General features: G+C 38.3%; 2 protein-coding genes across 5 annotated transcripts in view; one reads left to right on the top strand and one right to left on the bottom strand.

Moving 5' to 3' along the window:
• Positions 1-626: 626 nt before the first annotated feature.
• Positions 627-26,449, bottom strand: part of LOC128262356 (uncharacterized) — a 31,439-nt gene continuing 5,616 nt past the window's right edge. The window contains exons 2-6 of one of the 2 annotated variants that reach the window (XM_052996546.1): positions 20,547-20,862; positions 12,299-12,465; positions 6,109-6,245; positions 3,621-3,797; positions 627-2,826 (exon numbers count right to left, since the gene is read on the bottom strand). In XM_052996546.1, coding sequence (XP_052852506.1) covers positions 2,714-2,826; positions 3,621-3,797; positions 6,109-6,245; positions 12,299-12,465; positions 20,547-20,633 — 681 coding nt within the window. In that variant the 5' untranslated portion in view covers positions 20,634-20,862 and the 3' untranslated portion in view covers positions 627-2,713. The remainder of the gene's footprint in view (positions 2,827-3,620; positions 3,798-6,108; positions 6,246-12,298; positions 12,466-20,546; positions 20,863-26,449) is intronic. The other variant, XM_052996547.1, reaches the window with a different exon arrangement.
• LOC128262357 (transcription initiation factor TFIID subunit 12) lies at positions 25,441-26,037 on the top strand. Of its 3 annotated transcripts, none has more exons than XM_052996551.1 (2): positions 25,441-25,649; positions 25,722-26,037. In XM_052996551.1, exons 1-2 carry the CDS (start codon positions 25,452-25,454, stop codon positions 25,929-25,931), a joined length of 408 nt encoding a protein of 135 aa, XP_052852511.1. In that variant the 5' UTR covers positions 25,441-25,451; the 3' UTR covers positions 25,932-26,037. The 3 variants fall into 3 exon arrangements, with proteins under 3 accessions (XP_052852511.1, XP_052852509.1, XP_052852508.1); XM_052996549.1 differs by having other exon boundaries at positions 25,719-26,037; XM_052996548.1 differs by having other exon boundaries at positions 25,695-26,037.

Genomic DNA, 26,449 nt, shown 5'->3' with positions numbered 1-26,449 from the left:
GCACCAGTTTAAGATTGATTAAGACGTATCTATTGTCGAACACGTTGGCTTGTCCTCAATCTCTTGGCACGTAGCTCAGCACCTCCTGGAGTCCCTTAAGCTAAGCCATTTTATACAGCAGGTCAGAGGGTATGTGAAGTATATACGAACTTGAGATGGCAAAATATCGATATTCTTAACTATACCCTGGAAAGGGCATACTTGAGATTTAATAACTAACTAACTATCGCAGGGCTATAGATTTTCAAAGATTAAAAAAGATTGTATTATTTGAATTTAAATCTTACAGCTAATTTAATAGAATAAAATGTTTAACAAAATAAAATGTAAAAAAAATGTTTTAATACTCCCTAATCAGCATTGAAGAGGACTAACCAACCCACGAGTGAGATTTCCCAGTTCCCTTCGAGGATTCAACCGGCAGCAATCTTCCATCTTTATGTGTTCTTACTTTTGTATCGTTCGCTCGGGTGTTCGTGATAAAATCACATCTATAAACATTAATCGCTCTTTTATGAAGTGTAATAAATTCTGGGTTACACGTTTGGCCGCAATTTAACTCTCTCGGCCCTTTTTCAGAGCTTTAAGCCCAGGCCCAAAAACACGAAACAAACTCAAGTCATGGCTTTAGTTTCTCTAAAAATAGCTTTATTCATATTTGATTGGTACCCAGTTTGGTAATTAGTTTCGGTTTTTAGTTTCTTGTTGCTAGTGTGTGAGTTTTTGAGTTACTTCTCAGTGGCATTTAGTTTCAAACAACATGAACAAACATTTAATAAATACATTTAGATAATTCTTATATGAATATCATATAACAATCACGGCTTGTTGATGGAATACCTATTTAAACGATCTAAGCAATATACATTCATATACAGGTAAATAATTATCAATATTATATAGTAAACATACTATTTTAGAACTATCTTCTCTAAAGACGTGTAAATTTGTTTGGTGTTTGATTTATGCCTAAAATCGAAAAAGTAAATAAAAATTATTAAATAATCTGTACTACGTTTCGATAATAATGAGATAATCATCTGAACTTTATTCTGCTTTATATATATATGTGTGCTTTTGGGCTGCAAGTATTTACAAATATTTGCCAGCTACTTGACCCATTGTGTTTGGGGCGTTCTAACAGAGTTTTTACATTTTCATTGTCATTTCAGCGATCCAACAATTGTTGAGAGCCCATGCATAGTTGATCAGCTCTTTCTTGTTTACACAGCAAATTGATTTACAATGTAAAACAATTTCAGCTCACTTCCTGCCATTTAAATTGGTACACAAAAAATATTCTCCAATTATTTGCCATTAAATATGCGGCGCATGGCCAAAAGTATGTGCACTCCAAATGAAAAATGCATTTAAATGGAAATTTGTTTTTGATTTTAATAAAAACAACTTATGAACTCTCCATTTGTGGAACTGCGGCTGTGTAAAAGCATATTTTAATTAGTAAAAACATAATTGTGCAGTTTTAATGCGATTTAAATGGGACCGAAACACAAAACCTCATAATTATTCATTTTGGCCGTGCAATAATTTTATTTGCTTTTACATTCCATTTTCGGCATTATCGGCAAACAAAAGGTTTGTAAATGGGAAAGGGTAAAAATGCTGTCCTTAATTTCATTGTTACATTTTTGGTCTCATCTATTTTATTTTAAATAAAAATACCTTTTACGCTTTAATTGTTTGGATAATATATGTTTGTGTTTAAATCTAACAAATGTTACAAAACAGTCCTTTATGCTGAAATAAATATTTATTGGTTGCTTAAATATTAACAAGGTTGGCTGATTGAAATTCTTTGTTCGCTCCTACACTCACAAAATTTATTATTATCATTTAAGAATGGGATATTAATTTGTTGTTAAACCTTGTTTTTTAAACAGATTTATTTATTGGTCACACGTTGCTCTTTTGTTGTTCGATTATTGGTTATTGGTTTTTGTTTAGGTACTGTGCAGAGTTCACTTTGAAAACCGTGAAATGAACAAACGGAAACCTAGAGACATTTCATTTACACATCTATTTGGTTAGATACATACACTTCTGTTTGAGTAACATGTTTGTTATTGCTTCTGTTTAGCACTTGCCTGGCCAGGCTTTTAACTTAATTACGAAGGCTACATCGTTTTGAACTACCACTAAACTGCCATTTGCTCCCAGCACCCGTCGATCCCTCGGCCCAGCCTCTGTCTAATCTTAATGTTAACTCAAGGGTTATACCATTTCCGGATCATGTGTGTGTGTGTGTGTGGTTTTTGCTTGGGCCTATACATTGATACAGTTCACTGGCCTAAAAAGTCCCAACTGGCTCCATTCCCCTATTTAAACGTCTCTATATATAGTATATATCCATATCCGTAGTGTGTGTAATTGGTAATATTGTATATGCAGCATAATTAACTTTGATTATACACATGTCATGGCAGGAGAAGAACATCGACCATCGACCATCGACCATGGAACATCGAACATCGCCTCCCCGGCACCGCCATTGACTTTTGATTATGTTACAATGCTAATTGAGTGTTCCGCTCCTCGACTTAAGATCTAGAATTTCCACTACGGGTATGCAGCAGGCTCAGCTTAGGCGCTAGTAATTGATATAAGTAGTGGGTGCGTGCGATGACTGGCCATTGGCCATTCCATTGGGCATTTGGGCTTAGTCCAACTTAGACTACACACTGTCCGCCTGCTCTCAGAGATAGTTGGGCCTGGAGACGCAGCAGAGCAGGCTCATGTTCTTGCAGATGTAGTTCTGGCGCCTCTTGGCCTGCCAGGGTCCGGTTGTGTCCAGGGCCGCGTTGCGTTCTGCAAACAGCACATGAAAGAGTAAACAGTACGCTTGATTATTTAATGAGTTTGGGGGGTAGGCAAATACCATATGTGAGTACGACACTGAGAAAAAATCAGAGAAGTTTAACTAAAACGCCAGGCTTTGTCCTTAATTTGCTGTCAAATTTCTACAGAATCCATTTTGGTATCTTGGCAGTAAATTTGCCTATACTTATACCTATTATATTTCAGATAGGCAAAAATGTTATTTTACCAGAAAACTCTAGTTATAAATGACGAGAGGAATATTTAGAATATAATCATTTACACATTTATACAGTTTCCAAAGTGCTACACATAGTAAATTAGTTTATTTAAAAAAATGTAAAAAGATGCCAGTGACACAACTGAGTTAAGACAAAAATATAATATAAATATATATAAAATATAATACAAAAATAATAATTTCGTCTAAAAGGTCAAATTGTAAAATATAAAAAAACCATTCGTGATAATCTTCAACAACTATGGAATTATTACAGTCTGTATTGATCTTTATTAAAACAATAGTATAGCACTTAATTTAAAGATATTAAAATTAATAAATGTAAATTAGACGCTAATAAGCCAAAAATAATATTTTTCAAATAAAATGGTGATAAGCCTTTGCCCTGCTGCTATAGACCTAAATAGCCAGTCCAGTTTTTGTGCGCAACACTGCCCTTTTAGCTGTGCCCTACAATTTTGTTTTCTGACGGACCTTGGCCAAATACCAAAGTGCACGGCAATGGCATTATGGGAACGGGAGCCTGCGCACTTGGAGCACTCACCCAAGTACGCCTCGTGCTGCGGCATGTACTCCTGCATCTCGGAGAGGAGCACGGCGATGTCCTGGGAGTCTTTGGTGATGCTGCATAATTCCTCCTCGTTGAAGTCGGGCGTAAACTGTTTGCACAATAATATCTGGCTGATGACATTGCCCAGGTTCGAGGGCCCGGCTCGGTTCTCTGCAAAAAGAAGGAAAGGAAGAGAAAGTCAAAGGATAAATCAGAGTCAAGTGAAAAGCTACCACAAAGTCCAGGTGCAGCAGGGTCAAACTCATGTTGGCACAACATTTTCCCCTAGCTTGGCACTAAAATAAACCATTTTGTTTAACTTGGCCACAGCCACAGGAAGCCGACTTTATTCGTTTCATTCATTTTTATGCAAACATTTTCCTTTGACGTTTGTGTTCCCCTCGTTTTTATTTATTTCCGTTCTTTGACTGCTTCATTGGCTTTGGCATTTTTATTTGTGACGCGCTTTGATGTCTGTCTTTTTGTCTCAAATAAACTTTTGGCTTTAACTTTGCCTAATTTAATGATCACAAGTTGAAAAGTGTATTTCAAAAAATATATGAAAAAAGTTATGTCAATTATTTAACTTCCTTATACCCAATCTATCCTAAGACTTTCCATATTTGTGTCTATTTCTTTTTTTTTTAAAGTGCCTTAGTTGTTTCCATGTTTGCCTTTTGATTGATTGATGCTGCAATCAATTTCCGATCGCCCATCAATCTTCATCAGGCATAGTCGAATTAATTACTTAGCAAAACTTGCTGAGCGGCATGCATCAATGCATTGCTATCTATTCGATCATCCAATGCGGCGTATACGCAATATTCATATTTCATCGCTTTGCGAGAATGCAAACCAATATTTGCTAGCCATTTATATTTAGGGTATCAGCTGTGTTAGGGAGTATGCTTAACTTATTACAGAGAAACGTATTTAAAATTTAAGATATATTTCCCAACCAATTATAATTTTATTTTAATTATTTTCCATTTGTTTAATAATTACTTTATTTATTTCATTTGAGGGTATGGAAAAGTCCTTGCATTTATCTTCCATTTTTGTTTATATCCTGAAAGGCAATAACTTTTTCGCCAGCATGGCAATAATTAAAGGACCACATAAAGCTGCCATCGGAGCCACGCATGCCATCAACACCCACTATCTCTCTGTCCTGTCAATTTTGCGTATATTTTGGTTTGCAATTATAACAGCCACACACAAAAAAGCGGGGCTCCAATTTTTGAATTTTTTATTGCTTATTCTGCGTTGATGGCGTTTTCATTGCACTGCAGATATTGTTTATTTCGCCGGTTGGGCGCGGGTGCGCTGTAAATTCGTTGCACCAACAATGCCGCATCCAAGGGCCCAAAGCCAGAGACTGTGGCTCTGCAAATATTTACGGCCCATTCCGCAATTTTCCGGGTGTGTTGACAGTGAGAAGCCAGTGCCAGCGCAGTGGTTGTAATTTAAAAATTTATGATCAGCAATTGGCATTTGCGTTCGCATTTATATTCTCCGGCAATTTCCATGGTCAGCCTGGCGACAAATCAGTTCGAAGTTTGGCCCTGCATATTTTTGCGCTCGCACGTGCACATTAAACATGGCAAAAGAATGGCCATCACAGCCAGGACCAGTACCAGGTCCAGTACCAGGACCAGGACCAGGAGCAGGACCTGCACACACAGAATCGCAACTACAGCACCAAGCATGCCAAACAATTGTTGAACGTGCACCGAGTGTCTGTTCGCTGAGTGACTGAATGCCGCCCTGAATGGCAATGTCAAAGAAACGGCATCCTCGTTAAGTCTCACTCGGAATGCAAGGAAATAGTTGTGCAGTTGGAGTCTTTAAAGTTTCGAGAGGTTCAAGTGATTGCACATTTTGTTTTCATAATTTATGTATAAATTAAATGTAGGTTCGTCTTTTTTGAAATTCTGCCATTATAAAAATCTAATTTATCTTTTAGTTCTTTTTTAACAAAAGTGGGGATCTAAATACGATATATTTAAATAATGGCACAAAGTCCAGATTAATTATAAAATAATTTTTAATGTTCCGATATTATGCTTTGGGTGTATGACAATTCTTCCATTATAAAATGTAAATGAAATTGCATGAAATTTCGCTTGTACTGATAAAAAATTTATAGAACCTTCATATTTTTAGTGTACATCCCATTTTATTTAGTCTGCTTGTTAAAATAACTCGAATAACAATTTAAGGTATATATATATAAAAGTTCTACACATTAAACCAAATGTGAAGTATGAGTACGACTGTGTACTGAAACCGCAATTGTTTCGCGCACTTTAAACAAATCACAATATTTGAAACGGACCCAACTCCATTTGCCAAAGTCCTTGTCTGAATTTGACTTTTGCTGGCAACCGCAATTTTGAAATGACCCGCAATCGGCATGGCGACAGCTGAAACATGGTCCCAGTTGGCAGGGAATTGTGCGTTGGTGTTGCATTAAACTTACCATAATAGCCGGACATATCCATTGGCACGACTTGTATGAGACGATAACTTTTCACAAGTTCACGTAGGAACAACTGGGCCATGTAGAACAGGAGCACCAAGTGCGGGTTGTCGGTGAGGATGCCATCGGCCATGGCGCTGCAAAAATAAACCAGGTAAGGGTAAAAAACAATGAGAGCAATGCAAGGTAACATGAAAATCCGGTGTGGAATATTGCAGAGCTGGAATGCCGCATTGTGGGGGCCGCATTTGTGGCAGGCCAAATTGCATGCGGAAATTGTGAAATGAAATTTATATGATTTTATGACATTTCTTTGGGTCGAGTGTGGAGGCCATAAACTGGCGACAAACTAATTCATTTCCACCCGATTGTTAAATCTGGATTCAGCTGTTCTGGTCGAAATAACAGGAATATTTTTTTGAAACGCAAAACTAGTTTTTCTGTAAATTTAAAATATATTGTTTGATGCTTTAAACTTTCCTTATTTTCCCATAAAATCGAAAATTGCAAGACATCTGTTGGAAATTTCGAAATAATGTATTAAAAACGTAATATGCAAAGTTATAATTTTCATTTTTTTGTTATCGTATTTTCAATCAAGGTATACAGTTTACGTTCAAGCCCAAATAGTATCATTACAATTTCAACAGCTGCAAATAAGCATACCAAATTAAATTCTAATGCCATGATCAGCAGCAAAATGACATTTTAATTCTACAAAATTACCATTATGAAAACAAATTATTTAAATTCACAAATTACTCTGTAAGATTTGCAGCAGTATAATCCATTTAGAAAACACTCAGAATTTACAGTTGGTACGCAAATTGCTGCTTAGTTGACATTAATTTCAGTTTTAGCACAGACGGGGCAATTATGAGGGGATCCGGGGGCAGTTGCGGAATGGGACGCAAATATAAATTGCCATAAACATATTTGCAGCTACACAGGAATAAATTCAATTTGTAAATTGCTTTTGCATTGCCTAAACTCTACGGAGCTGGAAATGAAAAATGTGTATTTTGGCAAGGAGGGGAGGTCCTGAAAGTGTTGCCGCGTCTTCTGATTTCACCCTCCATGGCTGGCATTAAAGCAAATAAATTGCGAATTAATCTTTCCCAAGGTGTATCTGAAACGGAGTGTGAGTTTAAGAGGATTCACCTTAAAGCGATTTAGATTTGGGCTCCGTGCCTAAGCGAATGTTAGTGTTGGAGGGGTTCCATTTAGCTTGGAGTCTAGAATATTTTTGCTTACATAAATATTGAGTATACGATTAGGGGTAGATGCCTTTCTAGGTACTTTTAACATAAAATAATAATATCACAAGGATTATTTGATCTCTGATTTGTTGGCTAATACTTTTCAAGAATAAAAGACAACCAATCTGTAATACAAATTCGTTTTTAACATCTGTACAATTTGAAGGACCCCCAATAAATGTATACAAATTAGCTAGAATGTTTAATGCACAATCATCCAGTTATGACCCACATTAATATTTTATTATCACACATTAGGATCGGTACCAATACGAGGAGAAGAGCTGGTCTTTAATGCTCAAATCGTAATCAAATTAATGCTAAGCGATTTCCTTGAAAAACTGCAAGTTGTAAATGGCAGAGAGCAATGTTTTAATGACTTCCCTCTCCTTTCATCCCATCTTTTCTTGATTGTGGTGCGCGGACATTAACGTGGGTCATTTTCGCCAGCACCACACCCAGAAAATCGTAATAATAAGTTTGGAGCAACGAAACAAAATCTGCAAAGCATCCAAAAACCCACCAAACACAAAAAAAGGAAAGGAAAGACGAATAAAGAGCGAAGGGCAAACATAACAGAAGGCGGAAAAAAGCCGAAAAAATGGTCCAGACCGTTGTCAGCAGCTGCTCTTGATTACAGCTCTCGGACGTTATATTCATTTATAGCAAATAACAGTGAAATATTTTTTATTCCCCCGCTAGACCCAAGGGAAAATTGTATAAAATGGGAAAGGGACTGGCGTTCATAAAACGCGTTTATCAGGGTCGCCGCCCAATCGAAGTTATTAACTGCAGCTGTATATAGAGCTGTTAAAATTGCCACACTTTACGAGACGGAGAATTCCTTAAAATTTCTGACGCTACGTGACGAGCGCTCAACCTAATTGCGTAACTTTACCCACTTCCTTGCCGGCGCTGTCTTCAATAATTTGCTGTCATTTTCACAAACATGACCACAGAATATCGTCTTGTAGCCTGGACATCCGGGGACCGGCATCAAGTGTCGAAATGATGAACGAAGTAGCCGGCGGCGACAATAAAACAATGCAGTAGCAAAGGCAGCGCAGCAAGTACTATGGTATTCAGAGAATTTTTACAATAAAAGACTTTCGTTTAAAGTTATTAAATTGTTATACTACTTTTTTACTACTTTTTTACTAAATAAATAATTTAAAAGCAGCAACTTAAATACTTCCATTGCATATAAATAAAAATTAAAAAATATCTCGTTATTAAAGCGCAATTATTTTGATACATTTTTTATATTTACACATTTACAAAAATAAGTACTTTAGTTTAAGAGCAAAAATTTGAAGTTAACTATCTATACCTTTAACTTGTTAATCGAAATCAAACAATATATTTGACATATTTTACAAATAAAATAAATTCGTTTAAAAATTAATCCCTATTAAAGAACGAAAAATATTTCCCTGATTTTTCCACAGTGTTGTGGCAACAGCAGTTGCAGGAAACATAAAATTTCCGACACAGCCGCAGACATCGACGACGTCTATGAGATTGGCTTTGGGTTTGGCTTGGGCTTTGATGGGGCTGTCCCCGGAGGTCAGAATCCTTGTGTTATTGTGTTTTCCGTGCAGCGAAGGACGAAGGACGAAGGAAGAAGGAGTATTATTTGCAGCGGAAATGCGTTTAAGCCAACATGACTTGGGATGGGTTTTTCGGGTGGGTGGATGGCGAAAACGGCGGAATGGGAGCAAGCCCAGCACCCCGAGGACTCTGTTGACTAACTTGCTGTCAAAACAGGAGGAACCGAGTAGCTTACACAAAGGCAGCGCCAGTAATTTAGCAACGACAAACAACTGCACATAACTACAAGGCAAACAGTAAGCGCAAAAGTAAGCGCAGGCAAATAGACAGATGGATAGATAACATGAACACAAACGCAAACTCGGCGAAATGGACCGAACGTCGCCTCCAAGGATATATGTGCCATATAAGCTACACGGCGAGAAATTATAAAGTTAAGGGCACCTTATTTAAGACTAATTTGGGATTTATTAGATAATATTCCACTGACATTTTAAATTATTAGTATATATAATTTTTAATAAAAGTATAAGTAGCATGGCAAGTTTTTTCGTGTTGAGGTAGGCTTAATGTATTAAAAAAGTACTTAAAACCTTACTTAGAACTCGTATGGAATTTAATAATATTCCAGTTCACATTTAACTATCCTTTTGGTATTGATTTTTTCTTTGCGTGCATCTTCAGTACATGTATAAGTGCGAGTTGGACAAACAAACGGGCAAACAACTATCAGTCACTCAAGGCAGTTGGCAAAGTGCTGCCGCCATCTGAGAACGGGAGTGGAAATGGCAATGGGTGTGTAGGTGGAAATGGAAATGCGTATGACTCTACGTAGGTAGTCTAGTTGGCACCCCCTCGAAGAGGTGGGAAAAGCACTTGCGCGGTTTGGGTGCCCACAAGGTATTACAACTTTGTCGTCTTGTTTGGCCAAGGAAACCACAAAAGTTGGGGCTAATTGGTAACTATATTTGCTTTAAAAGCCAACTTTTGTGGGCCATGTTTGAGTTGTTATTATAAATGTTTAGTTAGTGGTGATCTAGCACAAACAGTAAAATATGAAAAATTTTAACAAGCTAAAAATAAATAATAATATCATTAATATTTGCTTAATAATTTTTGTGTGGAATATGCAAATCCCAAAACAATTATCTTTAAATTTATAATTGTGGTTGGTTTAAATTCAGTCTAACAAAACAATTAGTTTTAAATATACAATTGTGGTAAGTTTAAATTCTGTCTTAAAATTCTCTTAATGGTAATGGTAAATTCAAGGTAAGAATCTTTTAAAACTTTACCCTTAGTAGTTATTTGCAATTGTAATTTGTTTTAAAAGCTCCGACTAATATTTCCTTTCTATTATCGGAAGGTTTCTCCTGTTCTTCTTGCCAGAGAGTGCCATATTGATGGCAAAATAAGCGACTTAGAGAATTTTCGCTCTTTTTGTGTCCTAACTTTGTTTACTTTCTCCTTTTTGCCACAGTACTATCGACTAATTGTGACTTTGGCTGTCTCACATGGGTCATGCATGTGCTTACAAAACATAAAACAGCAACAAACAACAAACAACGAAACTCTGTCAGAAAGTTTGGCTCTGTCATTGTCAAGTTGCGCTTGAAGTTTTTCCCATCCCATTTCAGGATTTTCCATTTGTCTTGCTCATTTTGCGAGCATACTTTTTGCTTTATTGAACTTTTACTTTCAATTTAACTTTGAGTCCTCGAGCAGTCTGCTTTCTTCTTGGTGCTAATTCATTGTCGTCACTCATACGCCATGTGCGCCCATTTGCAAACGGTGCAGCACAGCTCTCTGGGAGAGCAGTGAAAGTGAGGATGCCGGCGAGTCGTTCATTTGTGTCAATAAAGCAGAAATTAATTGAAATCTCCCCGTTGCTGTTGATGTCTCTGGCCTGCCGCCAGCCAATCATCAATTCAACTGTCTCTGGGTCTCTGGTTCCGCTTTTTCTGTTTTCATTCCTTTCATTCTCCTGCACTTTTGCCCACTCGAATATGTGTGGACAAAATGCTGATGCTGATGCGGATGCTCGTCTCGTTATATTGACATTTCTCCACTCCAGAGTGACATTTAAAGCGTCTGCTCGATAATAAATCACATTGTCATGTGCCAGCGTGGTGTGCTTTAAAAGTTCTTTTTGGCAAACAAAAAATTTGACAGATTCTATGGGTTGTGTGTCAAAAATTACAAATATTGTATGTATTGTGTATGAATTCCCTCTCAAGATGTTTGTTAAAAAAAAAAATGAACAGGAGGCGTTGCCGCATTTGGGGTGCGATAATGGCACATGTGTGGCATCCACAAGGGATTTCACATTTGAAACATTTTGGGGGCATAAATCAATAAATTGAAGTCGGCAAACAGACAGGCCCCGAAAGTCAACTGGGACGTTAAAGTTTTCTGCCTTTCCAGCTGACATGGGGCTGAGCTCTCGAGAGTAAAATCATTTCGTATTGATGGGAACTTCTACCACGTCGTTCATTGCCAAACAAAATGATTTTCAACCACATTTGTGTAGTTTTTCCTTACTGTTTGTTTTTTGTTTTTGTTTTTTTGTGTTCTCAAACAAATGAGAAAAACAAATGCACTCACACTCGGACAGGTCCTTTCATCAGGTTTAATGAAAAAAAATTACCCAATATGCTGTGTGCGGCCTGAGGCAGCTCGAAAAAATGTTATTAACTTTTGCCTTTTCGGGTGGAGAGGAAGTGGAGTGGAGTGCTCTGATAAATTATGCAGCACTTTGAAATTGAATTTCAAACTCAGCCACTAACTCATTTTGAGAGCATTCCAAGGGTCTTCAATCCGAGTCCAACAAATTGTTATTTATGTCATCCCCTCCACCCGCTTTTTCCCTTCCCAATTTGACTGCAATTAGATTTGCATACATTTCCATAAAGAAGGGACAGACACATAAAGGAAATGCCCCAAATGTCACACACACGTTGCTGTTTATGTTTATGTTAATGCTATCTATCCCTTTGGGGTCTTCCGCTTGGGTACACTGCAGAAAATTGATTAAAGCCGTGTACAACTTGTGGACATGCCAATTCTGCATATTTAATGTGGTTTACATTGTAATTAAAGTCTTTTAAATTAAATACATTTTTTTTATGATTTCTCTTGTATTTTTGAAAAAGGTTTGAAAATTCCCATTTGATTACTGGTCTTGTTAGACCATGTTAAAACATGTATTTACAAAATATATGTTTTAAATTTTTAAGGTAAGACTTAAGTCTTGAAGAATTTTAACATTGTATATACCATCATACTTTCAAAAATACTTTTGATTTGAGCATATTTAGGTTAATCGTTAAAACTTCTTCCAGTGCAGCTGTGAGAATGAAGAGAAAGTGATGCTGACTCACCTCTTGACCTGGGGCATCAGGATCTGGGCGGTGTGCTTGAGTGCCTCCACACAGGTGCGTCGCAGCTTGCGGATCTTCTCGCGGAGCTCGGGGCAATCCTTGGCCTGGCCCACGTGTATCAGCATGTCCCGGAATAGCGCCACATGGCTGTTGATCTCCATGATGAGCTGAAATCAAACGGAGAGCGGGAAATTCGTATCAGGGTCATCGGCATCATCGGCAGGCATCTGATGCTTAATTTATGCGAAAGCTCTATTTGGCCGGGCATATAGCACATTAAATATTTTAATTTATGCACAACCCCATCCGACGACCGCAGGCAACAGCAACAGCAGCAGCAGCAGCCTAAGTATATATTTGTTTGCCCTGGCTCCTCGTTGGCCCTTCAAATTTCTGGGAAATTCTCTGGCCAGATAAAATTGAGGCTGCTGCTCCGCCGGATTCTGCTGTTGCTGTTGCCGTTTTACGGCTCATTGCCGTAATGGAGGCGGCAAATGAATCGAGCAATCGAGACCTAATTCCTTTGCCGCCGCCATCACCATCACCATCGCCTTTTGCCTGAGGCCGAATCAGGTTCATAAAAATTAAAATGCCTAAAATGCAAAGGATTATTTGAGCTCATTTTTATGGCTTTCGTGTGCGTTAGCTCTTTTCGAGAGGAAGAAGGGTCAAGCTGTTGCTGAAAAGTATATTAAGTCAATTATTATTGACTGTACTCCCTGTTCTTGGCTTAAAGTTAATTTTGTATAACAAATTTTGTGGGCTTTTAAAGAATGCTTAAATATGTAAATTAAAATTGTCATTTAGAATTCTGAAGTATTCTTAAATTAAAAAGTCTGTTACTTAAGCTAGGCTTAAATTTACAAATTTTGGTATAAAATATTTAAAAAAAATTATAAAAATATGTATGTATATGTATGTATGTAAATATGTATGTAATTCCAGAATGCAAATTTGACATAATTCGCATAATGCACTTTTTTTTAATTTTATTATTTTGTTAATTTGATAAATATTTACTATTCAGTTTGGTAGATAAGAACGCCATGTTTTAAAGTTTGAAAAGATAATTAAATGATAAGCTAGTTTTAATTGATGATAAAAGAATTATTTTATGAATTATGAGAACTATTGCTTTGCAGTTTTTATATATAATAGGATTTCACACCCTTTAATAACTCATTAGTAGCCAAACCTTGTTAAAAAAACTGTGACTTATTAAAACCAGTTGAAAAAGAACATTTTCTTATAATCGCTCTATTTTTAATGAACTTTTATTATTATTTTGCCACCTCTGAAAGGTTAATTTTACAGTCAGTAATAAGCTTAATTTTCCGCATTATTTCCACACACACGCACACATACGACAGTCAATGCCGCAAATCCAACCTACACACATGCGAGAGGCACGTTTATATATTAATGGTTGACTTTGGCCCGCCCCCGTCCCCCCGAAATTCCCGCCCCCATCTGGTCGCGCACTTCATTTAAAACGCGGCGTATGCGTAATTTTAATAATCCTCGAAAGTCTGAAACGCCCCCGGGCAAACGCAAAGTGAATTCTGTGGCCTGACTCAATTTGGAACCGACAGCTGTGCGACTGTGCCGATGAAGCACTATGAGGGGAGGCTGGAAGATTTACAGCTTTATGAAAGATATGCATGATTAGTCATATTGATGGCATCGGCTTGACAATGCCACAGACAGGGCCAAAAACGAGGCGGCACAGAAGGGCGGGGCACTTAGCCAAATTGCTTATTGAAAGTGCTGCTGCGAGTACGACATTTCCCAGAAAACTTTACCCAAAATGTAGGGGGGAAATGTGGGTGGTCCGGGGGCGGTATCATGGTTTTGTAATCATTCCTCTTGGCCTGCGCCTAGGCAAAACTTTTCCACCATCAGCTGTTGCTGCCCTCCTCTCGGTGGCAAATTTATTGGATTCATTGTTTTTGGAACCCAGCTTTGTTTGCCGGTTGGTTGTGATATTGACAGGAACAAGGCAAAGTCGATACGGTATGCGGGTTAATTTTAAACAAAAAATCAAATTCAGTCCTCTATTGAAAAGGGCTTTGAATAAGGGTTTCTTAAGGGTTACACAATCAAATTGTTTTATGCCGTGTGGGCGAAATGAAGTCATGGTGTAAATAAATAAAAAGAACATAATTTGTACAAGTAATAGATGGTTCTTGGGCTTATTTACAATATTATTTAAAAATATAAAAATTTTGTGTTTTGGCTGGCATTTTTCAATGCTTGTTTTATTTTTAACCTGGCTTTTAAAAAGAAAATTATAAAGTGACAATATTTTGATTTACCAAGTAATTTCATCCTCTAAACTTTTATTAAATTCTAAACTACTGAAGAAATATTACAGTATGTGGCATTGTCATTTTAAAAAATTTAATTTTATTTTCATTCACACTCTTTATTATGTACGACCTGAATATAAGAGACCCACAATGTTTCATTAAATACTTTAATAAGACATAGCTCATTGGGGACCCCACAAAATCCTGTCTCGGTTGCTGCCTAATTATTTGGGTTCTTTTCACCTGTCCGCAAAGGACAGTGACTCCCATAAAACACTACCAAGTGGGACCCAAACAGGCACAGGTATAAGCTCATAAAATCCACACGCATAAATTTTATATGTCGCTCAAATCTCGGCAGATATAAAGAGACAAAGCAGGACAGGGGGGGGTTTATTGCAAAAAGTTCATGCAGCTCATGCAAATCCCAAACGTAAACGCCTGTCGTCTTCGTCCTGGGCAATAGGTCCTTGGGCTGGCATGAAAAGGGACAGCCAAGGGAAGTGCTAAACCAGAGTCAAGTCCTTGCGCAAAAACAAAAAATATTAGTATGAATGCGGAAAAACCCCGAGAACATTTGCGAAATTACCTGACCACACACACACAAGTTTTTGTATGAAAAAGACTCATTAATATAAGGCTGAGGTATACATTCAATTCCCCCGGCGCACTTGGCGCTCCATTCGGTCAGTAATGAGAGCAGAGCCTAATGGCAATGCCACCTAAAAACTGTGCTACAAAAGATGTGCCGCCACATGATGTAACATGTAGAATAATAATTCCGAGTGCAGGAATTATTCCCCCCTTCCCGAGCCATATGCATATTCATGTGGAACTGGACTACTGGCCATGTTGTTTTATTGTTCTTCTACTGGCAACCACTTTGAACTACTTTTGCACCAACTGTTGAGGCGGAAAATTGAAAAACATGAATTTAGTGCAACAAAAGCAACCGAAAGCAAACGCGTTCTACATGCCACATTCCATATGCTACATGCACCGAAAATTAAGTCTCTTGACTCTCTTAGCCTTTTCATTAAAATATCGTAAAGCAATTCATTTTTCAAACAGAATTAAAATCATGCTACATACACCGAAAATTAAAGATTTTGACTTTCTTAACCTTTTCATTACAAATATTGTAGAGAAAATAAATTTTCAACCAGCACTTAAATCATTTAATTGAATGCACTGCATTTATATTCTGCTGAATAAACGTAAAATCTATAATATATTTAAGGCATAAAGAAGCATTAATATTATTATTTTAGAATTTTATTCCTAGTGCACATACGTGCTGTGGTTGCCGTGAGGAATACTCGTTCCCAATCCCACACTCGTTGGCAAAATGTGTAAATCAGCAAAAACGCAAATGCCACAACGCCAAGAAAAAGACGAAGAACGCCCGCGGGGTGGGAGATGAGTTAAGATGGGTGGTGTGGGTGGCAGGGGTGCAGTGGCGACCGGGGAAAGAAAGCAACTAACATACAAAAGAAAACGACGACAAGTAAAACTGAATCTAGACAAAGTGAAAGCGGAAATTAAAATTGCAATACAAAAGAGGGGAACCGACAAAGACAAAGACAGACAGCGTTCGTAATGAAGAGTGTGTGTGGGCGTTAGAATGTGCAAGAGTGTGTGTTCTGGGTGTGTGTTTACATTAAGAATGCATTTGCCCACGGCCATGGAATGATAGTGTCCACTGCCTTACATAACTTTAAGATCCACTCTTAACAATGTATGAGCACAAAAAGGCTTTAAATTTTCTTAAAATAATTATTGTGCGTGTGTAGTGCATATAAACATTATTTACCAGTTATTTCTTTGTGTTAAGCCCAGGTTAAGAAATTCTATTTAAAACATTTGTATTTTAAGGGTCCTCAGTATATCCCCTACCCTAAACTGCAATTAAAGAGTCCTAGCTAAGACTATAGGAATTTCTCCTCTTGCATTTAATACCAACATGAGATGGTCTCCTTTTAGCTAATAAATATAACGCACCATTTGCAACACGAGCTGCAAAAAGTATGATAACGGGCTGCTGCTAATGCGCTTTTCACATTCTTTTCCACATCTGTTGATGTCCAGCAACAGCCACGCCCACAAGGAACAATTGCCAGGCTGGGAGCAAAACTAACAGAGTGCACTGCCAAAACGCATTAGCCACCGAACCAACCAGTAGAACTGTAGAATAATTACAATCGATCTGCCAGGGGGTCGGGGGTGCTTTGCAGGCAATCGCAGGAAGCGGCCAACTAGCCAACTGTCCATTCAACAGTCGACAGGCAGTCGACCTTTAACCCATCGCCCCCACCCGTCAACTCCTCTGTCAGTCAAACAAAGGTTCGTTACAGTGTATGAATGTCGGACATCGTTTTGAAATCGGCTTACAGAGGAAAAAATGTTTACAGCAATTTAAGATTTTTTTAAAACCAATTAAAACCATAATGATTTATTTAAATAAAAAACTGTCTTTCAAACAACATAATGCCGTTTTTTATTTTTTATTTAGTATGAAAATACTTTTTAAAAAAGCCTTCTGCAATTTTTTGAAACTCAACATAAAAAAAGATAATATATTTTAGTGACATATTTAAAAACGTAAGTTTAATTTTTTTAATGTTTCCCAGACATTACCTTTCCTTTGTTGTTAAGGTTATTTCCCTCAGTGTTCTACCAACTCGACAGCAACTTGCAGCAGGAGGCAGCAGCAAAAACATCACAATGCCGCAGATGTGCAACACACACGGTCAATATCGAATGGACCCATGTGCGATGCGTCCAGGGGCGTGTTGGTGTTAGCCACAAAGCCCCACTCGGCCAGCAGCGGCAATAAAAGAAGAGTGTCTAGGGCAACCATCGAATCGCAGCTGCGGTAAAGTGACGCTGATGAGAGCTCCTGACCCCCTGACCCCCAACCTTCAACTCCAGCTGCCGCAGAAAGCAATTTGGATTGGACTGACTGACCCTGCTTAGATCACACGCAGTTCTCTGAGGTCGCGGATTTGGCTACCATCAATGCGTAATTGGATTTCTATGGAAAGATTTAATTTGCCAACTCTTCTGAAATTTCTTATCGAATACTTTGTGTTTTGTAAAAACCAGAAGATTCTATTTATAGATACAAATATACCATATACATTTAAAACCATTGCTGAAAAAATTTAATTTTGATTAACCTTAACTCACAAAACTATAAAGTTTTTTATAAGGATTTGAAATTGCCACGTTCGCCATCACATTTTTAATTACAATTGTAAAGGCAGAGGCAATGATTTCGTTTTTAAAAAAAAAATTCATTAGGAATCTTATACCAACCTCTATCTACATTGAACCTTATTTTAACATTCAAAATGTAAGCTTCAATCTTTAATCTTTAATTTTTGTTTTCCTTTTCAAGCCCATCATTTCTATTTCGAAAGAAAACTGCCATCCAGGCAGCAATTGCATCGAGCAATCGGGTCATTTGTGTAAGTGATAACAAAAGCTTGTAATCCGCAAAATCGATAAGATGCTTTGCCAGGACGAGACGGGCTTTTATTTGTTCCTTGACGTGGAGTGGGCACATAGTGGTCTCAATGGCCACCGATTACGGCGATGGGATTGGGTGGCAGCGATGAGGAAGAGGCAGGAGCCAAATGGTCGGAGTGTGTGCTGAGCTGCTCGGTTTACATTATCAATCAAGCTGACTGACAATCGACGGATACCTTTCGGCCATATTGAGAGTGACACAAGGCGGAGAATCTGGCTGGGTCTTGTGTGTCCAGAGGACCTTGAACACGATCCTTTGTTTAGGCACGGCTTTTTATTGCGCAACTTTCTGTCCCAAATTCATGTGGCCTTCAAACCCACACTCACACACAAGCTCACACACACGATTGCAGGAGAGACAAATGTTCGCCGCTAAAGTTAAGTACAAGTTTTCAGCTTTTTATTGAGGTTCTGTGGCCAGCCCGCAATGCCAAGAGCCCAATGACAGGGTCGACTAAATGTCTACACAAACATGCCATACATTAGTCCAAATTTAATGAAGACATATTGGCGGCTGTTGAGTGTGGGAGTGCTCGTTTAATGAAAATTGGTTGTAGTTCTTTTTTGGCACGCACTTTTCCCGCTACCGCCTGGAAAACTGCAGTGGCCAAACCCGAAATTATTATTTCCACTCTAGTCCTGGACAGCGAGCCATTTTTCTTGAACGAAAACGGGGGGACCGTGAAGACTTTTCTCATCAACGCCAGTCACTCTGCCCTTTTACGCTCTTTTTTTTTAGCAAAAACATGCTTATGCACTAAAAAAAATATATAAGCAATAATATTCTATAAAACATGGACGTACAAATACTTTTTAAAAATAAGCATATTTAGCTCGAAAATCTATTGTACTATTTATTATTTAGGCAATTTAATTCTGGTTTAATCTTATTTCTTTTAATAAAACGTAATCTACCTATAATTTTTCAATATTAAGTTAACTTAGCTTACTTTAATTTGTTCGATTTTTGGGCTCAAAACAAAAAATAATAAAGGAACTAAAACAGTTTCTAGAATTTTAGAGTTTGGCCAAAAGGCTCGTATTATTACATTTAAACTATGAAAAAGTTGGAGAATATGTTTCCCAGTGCTGGAGGTGTAGTTTGGGGTGGGCGTGGCTCCGTGCGTGCCCTGTGAAAGGAGAGCTGCCTCGTATAAAAGTGCTTCATTACTTTGCGCAACAGCTCGCGAGAATATAATGAATGGCAATAAACGTGTTTCACATTTTCCTTTTCGCTGCCACTCTGGCCGCTTTTTCCAATTTTTAAACAAAAAACATTTTCATTTTGCTGCTAGACATCTTTAGTGAATGGTCAAGAGAAAAATCCATGTCCAGTTTTTCTCCATCCACTGGCACTTAGTGCAATCCTTTCAATAATTTGATATCAGCTGTGGTTGGTCTGCTTTTAACTAACTTCCTTAACATGCCTGCCATAAACATGTTTTCCACTCAATCCTACTTTTAAATCCTGGACCGGATGCACTGCGAAAATGGGAGATAACTTTCCCTTTATTGAATACCATGTCAAATGTTTCATTACTCACAATGCATTTCCGGTAGCACTTTTTTCGGCGCCAGCTTAAGGTGGCTTTGAAGTCTAAAGCTCCTTTTCGCAATTTTCCAACGGATTAAACTGTGCACTTGGAATTGGGATTCATTAGTGCTTTTCTGTTATTGAGGAAACACGAATCGGCACTTTTTTGAAAAGGTCACACAGTCGCTAGCCAAGCTCTTAGAAATTGGAAGTGCAAAAGAATTCTTTGGACAAAATAAATGCAATTTGGCATTCGTTTGAGTTTTGCAAGCTTGGGAACAAGCAAAACTGGTTTCTGTTTTAGCTTTCGTTTAGCCTTAGAAATGCAATCAACCGTTTAAGGAATCCAAATTTATTGATGCCATCAGAAAGCGTTGAAAAAGTTATTTTTGATGCCAATGTGATCTATAATGAAGTGGAAGATATTGCACGTTTTTTTAGGTTTTTAAATCATTTTAAAGCACCTTTAAAATTATTTAATAATGATTACCATTTTTCTTTGTTGGACTTTCACTTTAGCTTGTTTATGTTGAAAGTTAGGAAGAGATAGCATAAAGCGATCCAATCAAATTTTCGAGTCTAGGTTTAGTTGGTGATGCGAAGTGTTAAAAGTGTTATTACTTATATAATATTATCGAGTCTATTTTAAATTGAAAGACATTTATCAAAAATGTATAGTTTCCAAAATAAGGCGTAAATGACACTAATTAAATTAATAAAATAAAATTAGCATTCCTTAAAAATAGTATAAATATTTTCAAAATTATATAAACCTTTATCTTTGACTTGGTGGTAAGTGGTGCTTGGCTTTTATTAATTAATAATATAGCTGACTCTAATTTACAAATATATATTGAGAAGGCCTTCAACTTACCGTATTCAGGTTGGTGATCTTGTCCAGCTCCACGGCCGTACTGCCGCGATGGTGGTGCAGATGGTGCAGATGGTGAGTTGTCAACATGTTGCTCGCGTGGCGGTTGCTGCCGTTGGTGTTGCTCTTGCTGTTGTTGCTGCGGTGCCGGCTGTCGTTGCTGTTGCTGTTGCTGCCGCATTCAATCGAACATGGCTCACGGGTCACTGGGTGTATTCTATTCGTCCTCGGACTCGCGGCGAGCCATTTAGACAGCAAATGCAGATGGATGCACTTAGCTTCGCTTATTTCCAATCACATCACCTGGATGCCTGACCATCTGCGAAAGCCGAACAAATGACGTAGAGTGAGATTGAGTGCGATTGAATTCGAATTGCATATATGCAAAACCGGGCGACACCGGAACGCGTTGACACGCTTTTCCGGAAACCGGGAATTGGGGAAATGGTAGGTGAACAATTCGGCTGCGGCATCGCCGCTGTCCGGCACGTCAACCCACCATCGCCACAATCGATTCAGTCGGGGATTTTAGATTGCATTTTGCTGCCACACCGATCGATTTTCGTTTGTGGCCCCTCCTTTTTTTCAGCCCCCAGCAAGAAACAACAATCGCCACGGATGCGACAGTTGGCAACCGCTGCTGGCATTTTCGGCGTTAACAGTTCACTTGGCTTTGAGTGGCGGAATTGGCTACTACGTGGCCACAAACTTGTATCCACTTAACCACTGCCCTCAGCACCCTTCGATTCGCACAAATAAACAAGCAGTCAACAAAGGTCGAGCACGAGTCAAGCGAAATGAAATTATATTCAACTACTGGTGCAGCAGCAATATGCAAGACTATGGACGCTATAGTTCAGCAACGAGGGTTGTCTGAAAAGTCATACGTATTTAGAGAATATTATTTTCATATTTTTGATTTGAAAGTTCTATATATATTAGATTTACTCATATATTTAAGTTATTATATATGTTTCTAATAGTTTTGTTATACTAGTTACTTGAACATATTAATAGCTTTTAAATGTTTTATTTTACTTAAATATAATTACCCCTTATATGTTAAAGCTTGCACTTTATTAGTTAACTAGCTACCCCCGCCGCCTTCTGACCTTGGCTAGCCCTACTACTCCACAAAACGATGAAATTGCATTAAAAGGAAAACAACTGAGCATAACTGAGCCAGCTGCATCAGCTGAAAGTCTGAAAGCCAGCGCAGAAAAGCAATGCAAACAAATAACGTAGTCTAAGACCCAAGGTAAATTGTTTGCAATGGCGAGGAGATGAGACACCGAGGAGCGCAGAGATGAAGATGCCTGCCTGCAGTCCTTGTTTGACTTCAAGTCGAACAAATAGCTTTAAATAGGCTTCAGGCAAGAGTTTTGAATACATTTCTGGGAGTATCAAGTGAATTGGCATTAAAAGAAAAGAGAACCTGAATAATATAATTACTTTCCATTAAATCGAATATATTACTCACGGATCAATGCATTAAAGAAATTTTATTTATTCGAAAATAACATGAAAAATATTAATTAAAACAGCCCCAAATAAGTATTCATAAGATCTGGATAAATCATAAGATATACATATATATCTTTCTTTCTAATTTTCTAAAGCAATTATTAATGGACCATTTAACTGAGGCCGCTGTGATAATTTCAGAGCGGAAACAAAATTAATTTCCTGTTGGAAAATTAAATTATCACACCTTCTGGCTCACAAAAGGGGCTTTGTCAAGCTGTGAGGCAACTAAATGTGATTCCACATTTATGCCTGGCCCACCGTAAATGCAACTGATAAGAGGTGTGTGATTGTTGGCTTAAAGTCGCACTTTTGCCGGAAGGATCCGCATTGTTTGCCATCGAGCGTGGAAGAACGAGCTGCGTGCTGGGCACGGAAAAGCGCCTCATTAAGTCACGGCGCGTTGCAAAATATGCCGCGAAAGGATTAAGCGACAATGCTGGCGACAAAATGGCGCGCCGCCTACTAAAAGGATTTCATCTCCTTGCCCTCGAATTTTCCTTATTCAAATGTTCATTCCTGTTGCTGCCGCTTGCTTCGCCGGCTAAGTGTAATTAAAAACTTAAATGGAGAAAGAAATGAAATGCGTTGCTTTTTGCATTTATGAAACATTAACGCAAATCTGAGTCAGACGAAGTTCTGTTTAATTGTCCGTGTATGTCTTGTCCGATTCAAATCAATTTCTGCCACTGTGCCGTATACGCAATACTCAAGGCGTTTACTGCGCGCGGCGAAAAGCGTAGCGGCGTGGGATATCCGCTACAACAGAATGCCATAATCATGTGAAATAAAACCATTCTTAATGGCAGCCAGCCAGCGAAAGAGAGTGCATGTTCTCGCTGGCTGGGAATTAGCCCCTCAGTCTCGACACTCTGCCAGACATGGCAGAAACTCATTAGCTTTATTACACAGACACATTCTCCGGATAACAGGCTGAATCCACAACCACCACAGGCCCAAGCATTCGTATTAACTATTCATGTCACCACACACATTCTCAACAGCTCACACTTTTGCCAAAGACATTTGAATAATTTTGACATGTGTGTGATTAATTCAAACATTTTTGGTAACTAAAGCTGCCATTTTTTATGTGAGTGGACACCAAATTAGCACTTCATAAGCACCAACTGGTTGAGTAGCGAACCATTCTTGTTACGAATATAATATGTGAAATTTGAGCTTGAGTTTAGAATGTTTAGACACTTAAAGCAAACTATTTATGGGAGAATCTTTATAATATCCAACAAAATCTTTTTATAATCAAGTTCATGGTCAAATACTCGAAAACTAGCTTTGAAAGTTTATGCGAAATAGTTGGTGTGTCTCTACCTAGTACAAGTTTTTGAAAAGTTTTGAAGGCAAAGGCTATAAACAAATAAGTAGTATAGGAAGGAATTTAACGTACCGGGAAACTATTTTAATAAAATTTAAGGCTATATAAATTAAGTTTTTCTGTAAAGAAAACGTCTTTCAAATAGTTTAGAAAATACAAAAATTATGCTTTATATATACACAATTTAATACTAGACTTTAAATCTGAAAAAAGGCAACTAAATTTCTCATTAGACTGAGTTCCTTGTTTTTCGTGTGCCCAACGACAGTTAACCTTTGTGAGCCAGCCAAGTTCTATTCAAGTCCCCACAATGACTGCCTGATTGGGGCTTGGGCGATTAAAGACCCTGACAAAGTGAAATTTATGGCACTCAGCCCACTTACAGCTAAACGACAAGCGCTTTTTGCTCTCGCTCTGTGCATAAGGCCACCAAGTAAAATATGAAACAGAAATCAGCCAGCGACAATGAGCGGACAGGAGCAGAAAAGTGCACACAGCAAATAAAAGCGGCGATATAAAAGAGTCGCATGCCGGAAACGTCAAACGACAGTCGGCAGTGGGAAAAGTGGTAGAGAGTGGTTAAATGGGGGAATGTGAAAAAAGTGGAAAAAGTGGAAAAAAGGGGGCTCAGAGCCTAATGCCAATGCCAAACACCGGATGCGGATGTGTGACACATGGGCAAGGGGCGACCTCCCCCGCCGACTGGCAACATACGCACAATGTCATTGTCGCTGGCCTTAAGTAGGCGACTTTATTAAGCCGAGGACACCGAGGAGCACCTCCAAAGTGTGCAGAGAGCAGCACAACCAAATGACACACAGTTTTAGAATGACTCAAATGGGTATAGTGGAACTACAAACATAAAGCATCATTACATACATGATTAGCATTATTATGGAAATATATGTTTAGATATATAAACTAACTTATAGCTAAGATCAAAGTGGACAGCATTTTAAAATTGTTAAACAACTTCCTATTGAAAGTAAAAAATTAAGAGTAAAGTAAAAATAAAATATATTTTACAAGTCTTTGATAAATTTCTTTGCAATTGCATTTTTAAGCTGATGATTTGACATTTTTTCTTTTGTGGTATTATTTATTTCGGAAGTGTTTATTGTATATTGATATTGAGTATTTTAAAATAAATTGACCTGTTCTCATTATTACAAAACTAAAAGTATAATTGTTTACTTTTGAATTCATGGCATATTAGCATTGTTTTGTGTATATAAAATACTGCCATAAAATCAGTTTACAGAAGTGGCTTGAGCTGCCGCCCAACCTGCAATTCCCAAGATGGCTGTATATTTTCTGCGCTTTACTTAAGTAAAATTCCCACTGTGCCTTGGTCGGCATATTAGGCCGAAAGTACAGGACACCTGAGCACGTGTGGGTGGTCGGCTGTTGTTTTAAACGTCCTTGCCCCGACCCACCTGGCATAAAATTAAGCCACGGCGACACTCTTGTCGCCTGGCCGCGTCTTGGGCTTAAAGCAAAGGTCGTTTACGGCTACACGGCCACAATTTGTTGCTTTTTGATATTTATTTTGACGCGTCGCATGGAAAATGAAAAGCGCAGAGCCGAGCCACGACATAAATCAAAAGCACAAGACGTAGGAAAAAGCCGAAGGAAAAGCCGCAGCGGAAAAGGGAAACGCTGCGGCAACAATGGTAAGCATTCAGGTGCAGAGAGTGCGACTTAAACTGGTTATTTATGGCTGGGCCAAGGGCGAAGAGTTGAGTCTGGGCCGCGCAGCTGGGATTCCCCGAATCAAAGTGAAAGAATAAGAAAGTTCAAGGGGCCATGCCACCCGATAGTTTACGCAAATCGCAAAGGTTTCCTTTTCAATTTTAAATCGTGAAGCTCTTTAATATTTTTTTTTTTTTAAATTTTCTTAAAAGCGTTACGAATCCAAAATCCCTTTATGCACTGGAAAGTAGGCCATGGCTTACGCCCTGGCTCCTTATAATTTTCAACTTGTTATAGTCATTTTCTAGCCCAGTGGACCTAGCATAATCAGGAAGTAAACCAAAATCAATTGAAGCATGGAGAGAAAGAACAAGGAGCCACGGTCATTTGGCCTAAATGGAAATGGGGACGACAGCGATAAATCGTCGGGTAACGAGAGTCCTTTTTCGACCAGATCGTCGAGCAGCTCCAGCGACACCAGCAGCGACAGTTCCGTCGAGAAGGAGCCGTCCAGCGAAGCGGAGAGTCTCTGCATTCCGAGCGGAAGCTATGATGTGAGTAACTGCTGACCAATTAGGACATATTAATCCCCCAATCAGATTATCACCAAGGCCCACCTGCAGCAGTTTGTGCAGAAAACCGACGCAAACGCCTCGCTGGACGATCAGGGCTGTGACTTGATGGCCAAAATAGCCGATGCCTTCGTTAATGACGTCTCCATGCGCATGGTCAAGTTGGCCAAGCACCGAAAAAGCCGTGTGGGCCTTCTGGACCTGGAGTTCGTCCTCAAACGCGAGTACAACATGGAGTTTCCCAACGAACATAATGCCAATTAATAATGTAAAGCCTTGGAATTAGTGCATATTTTCATTATTTTAAACAAATCATTGTAAGGTCTTTTGATGTATATACTTTTCAAAATAAAAAAAACTGTTAATAATATGTCTAAAAAGCATTTAATAATAATAATTATTATTTTAGAGTCAAGCGTGAATACAACACGGACTTTCCCAATTTATTACTTTTTGCCCCACAGCTTGAAAAACAATATTAAAAATATAAAAGAAAGTACTCAAAAAATAAAGGGTATTCTTATGGCAAATATAATAAAACAATGTGAAGCCTAAAAGAAGATAAATGTTGGATGTACATTCAGGTATCAAATAAGGGTGATGGAAAATTGCAAACCGGATCATGATTAAGCAATTAATAAATTCAATAGCCGCTGTCGAGAGCCCAAAATGCTTTCAATAGCTCCTACAAAACGGTCATCATGGTCTCGTCCTCTTGACTCGCCTTTCAGCCGGGAATTACTCAACATAAAGTTAAAGTGCCATAAAAATGCCAGAGCACA

This window comes from Drosophila gunungcola, unplaced genomic scaffold, assembly GCF_025200985.1.
Source record: "Drosophila gunungcola strain Sukarami unplaced genomic scaffold, Dgunungcola_SK_2 000001F, whole genome shotgun sequence".
NCBI lineage: Eukaryota > Metazoa > Arthropoda > Insecta > Diptera > Drosophilidae > Drosophila > Drosophila gunungcola.
Note: the sequence above shows the minus strand (reverse complement) of the source record. Positions and strands in the feature narration are given on the sequence as shown.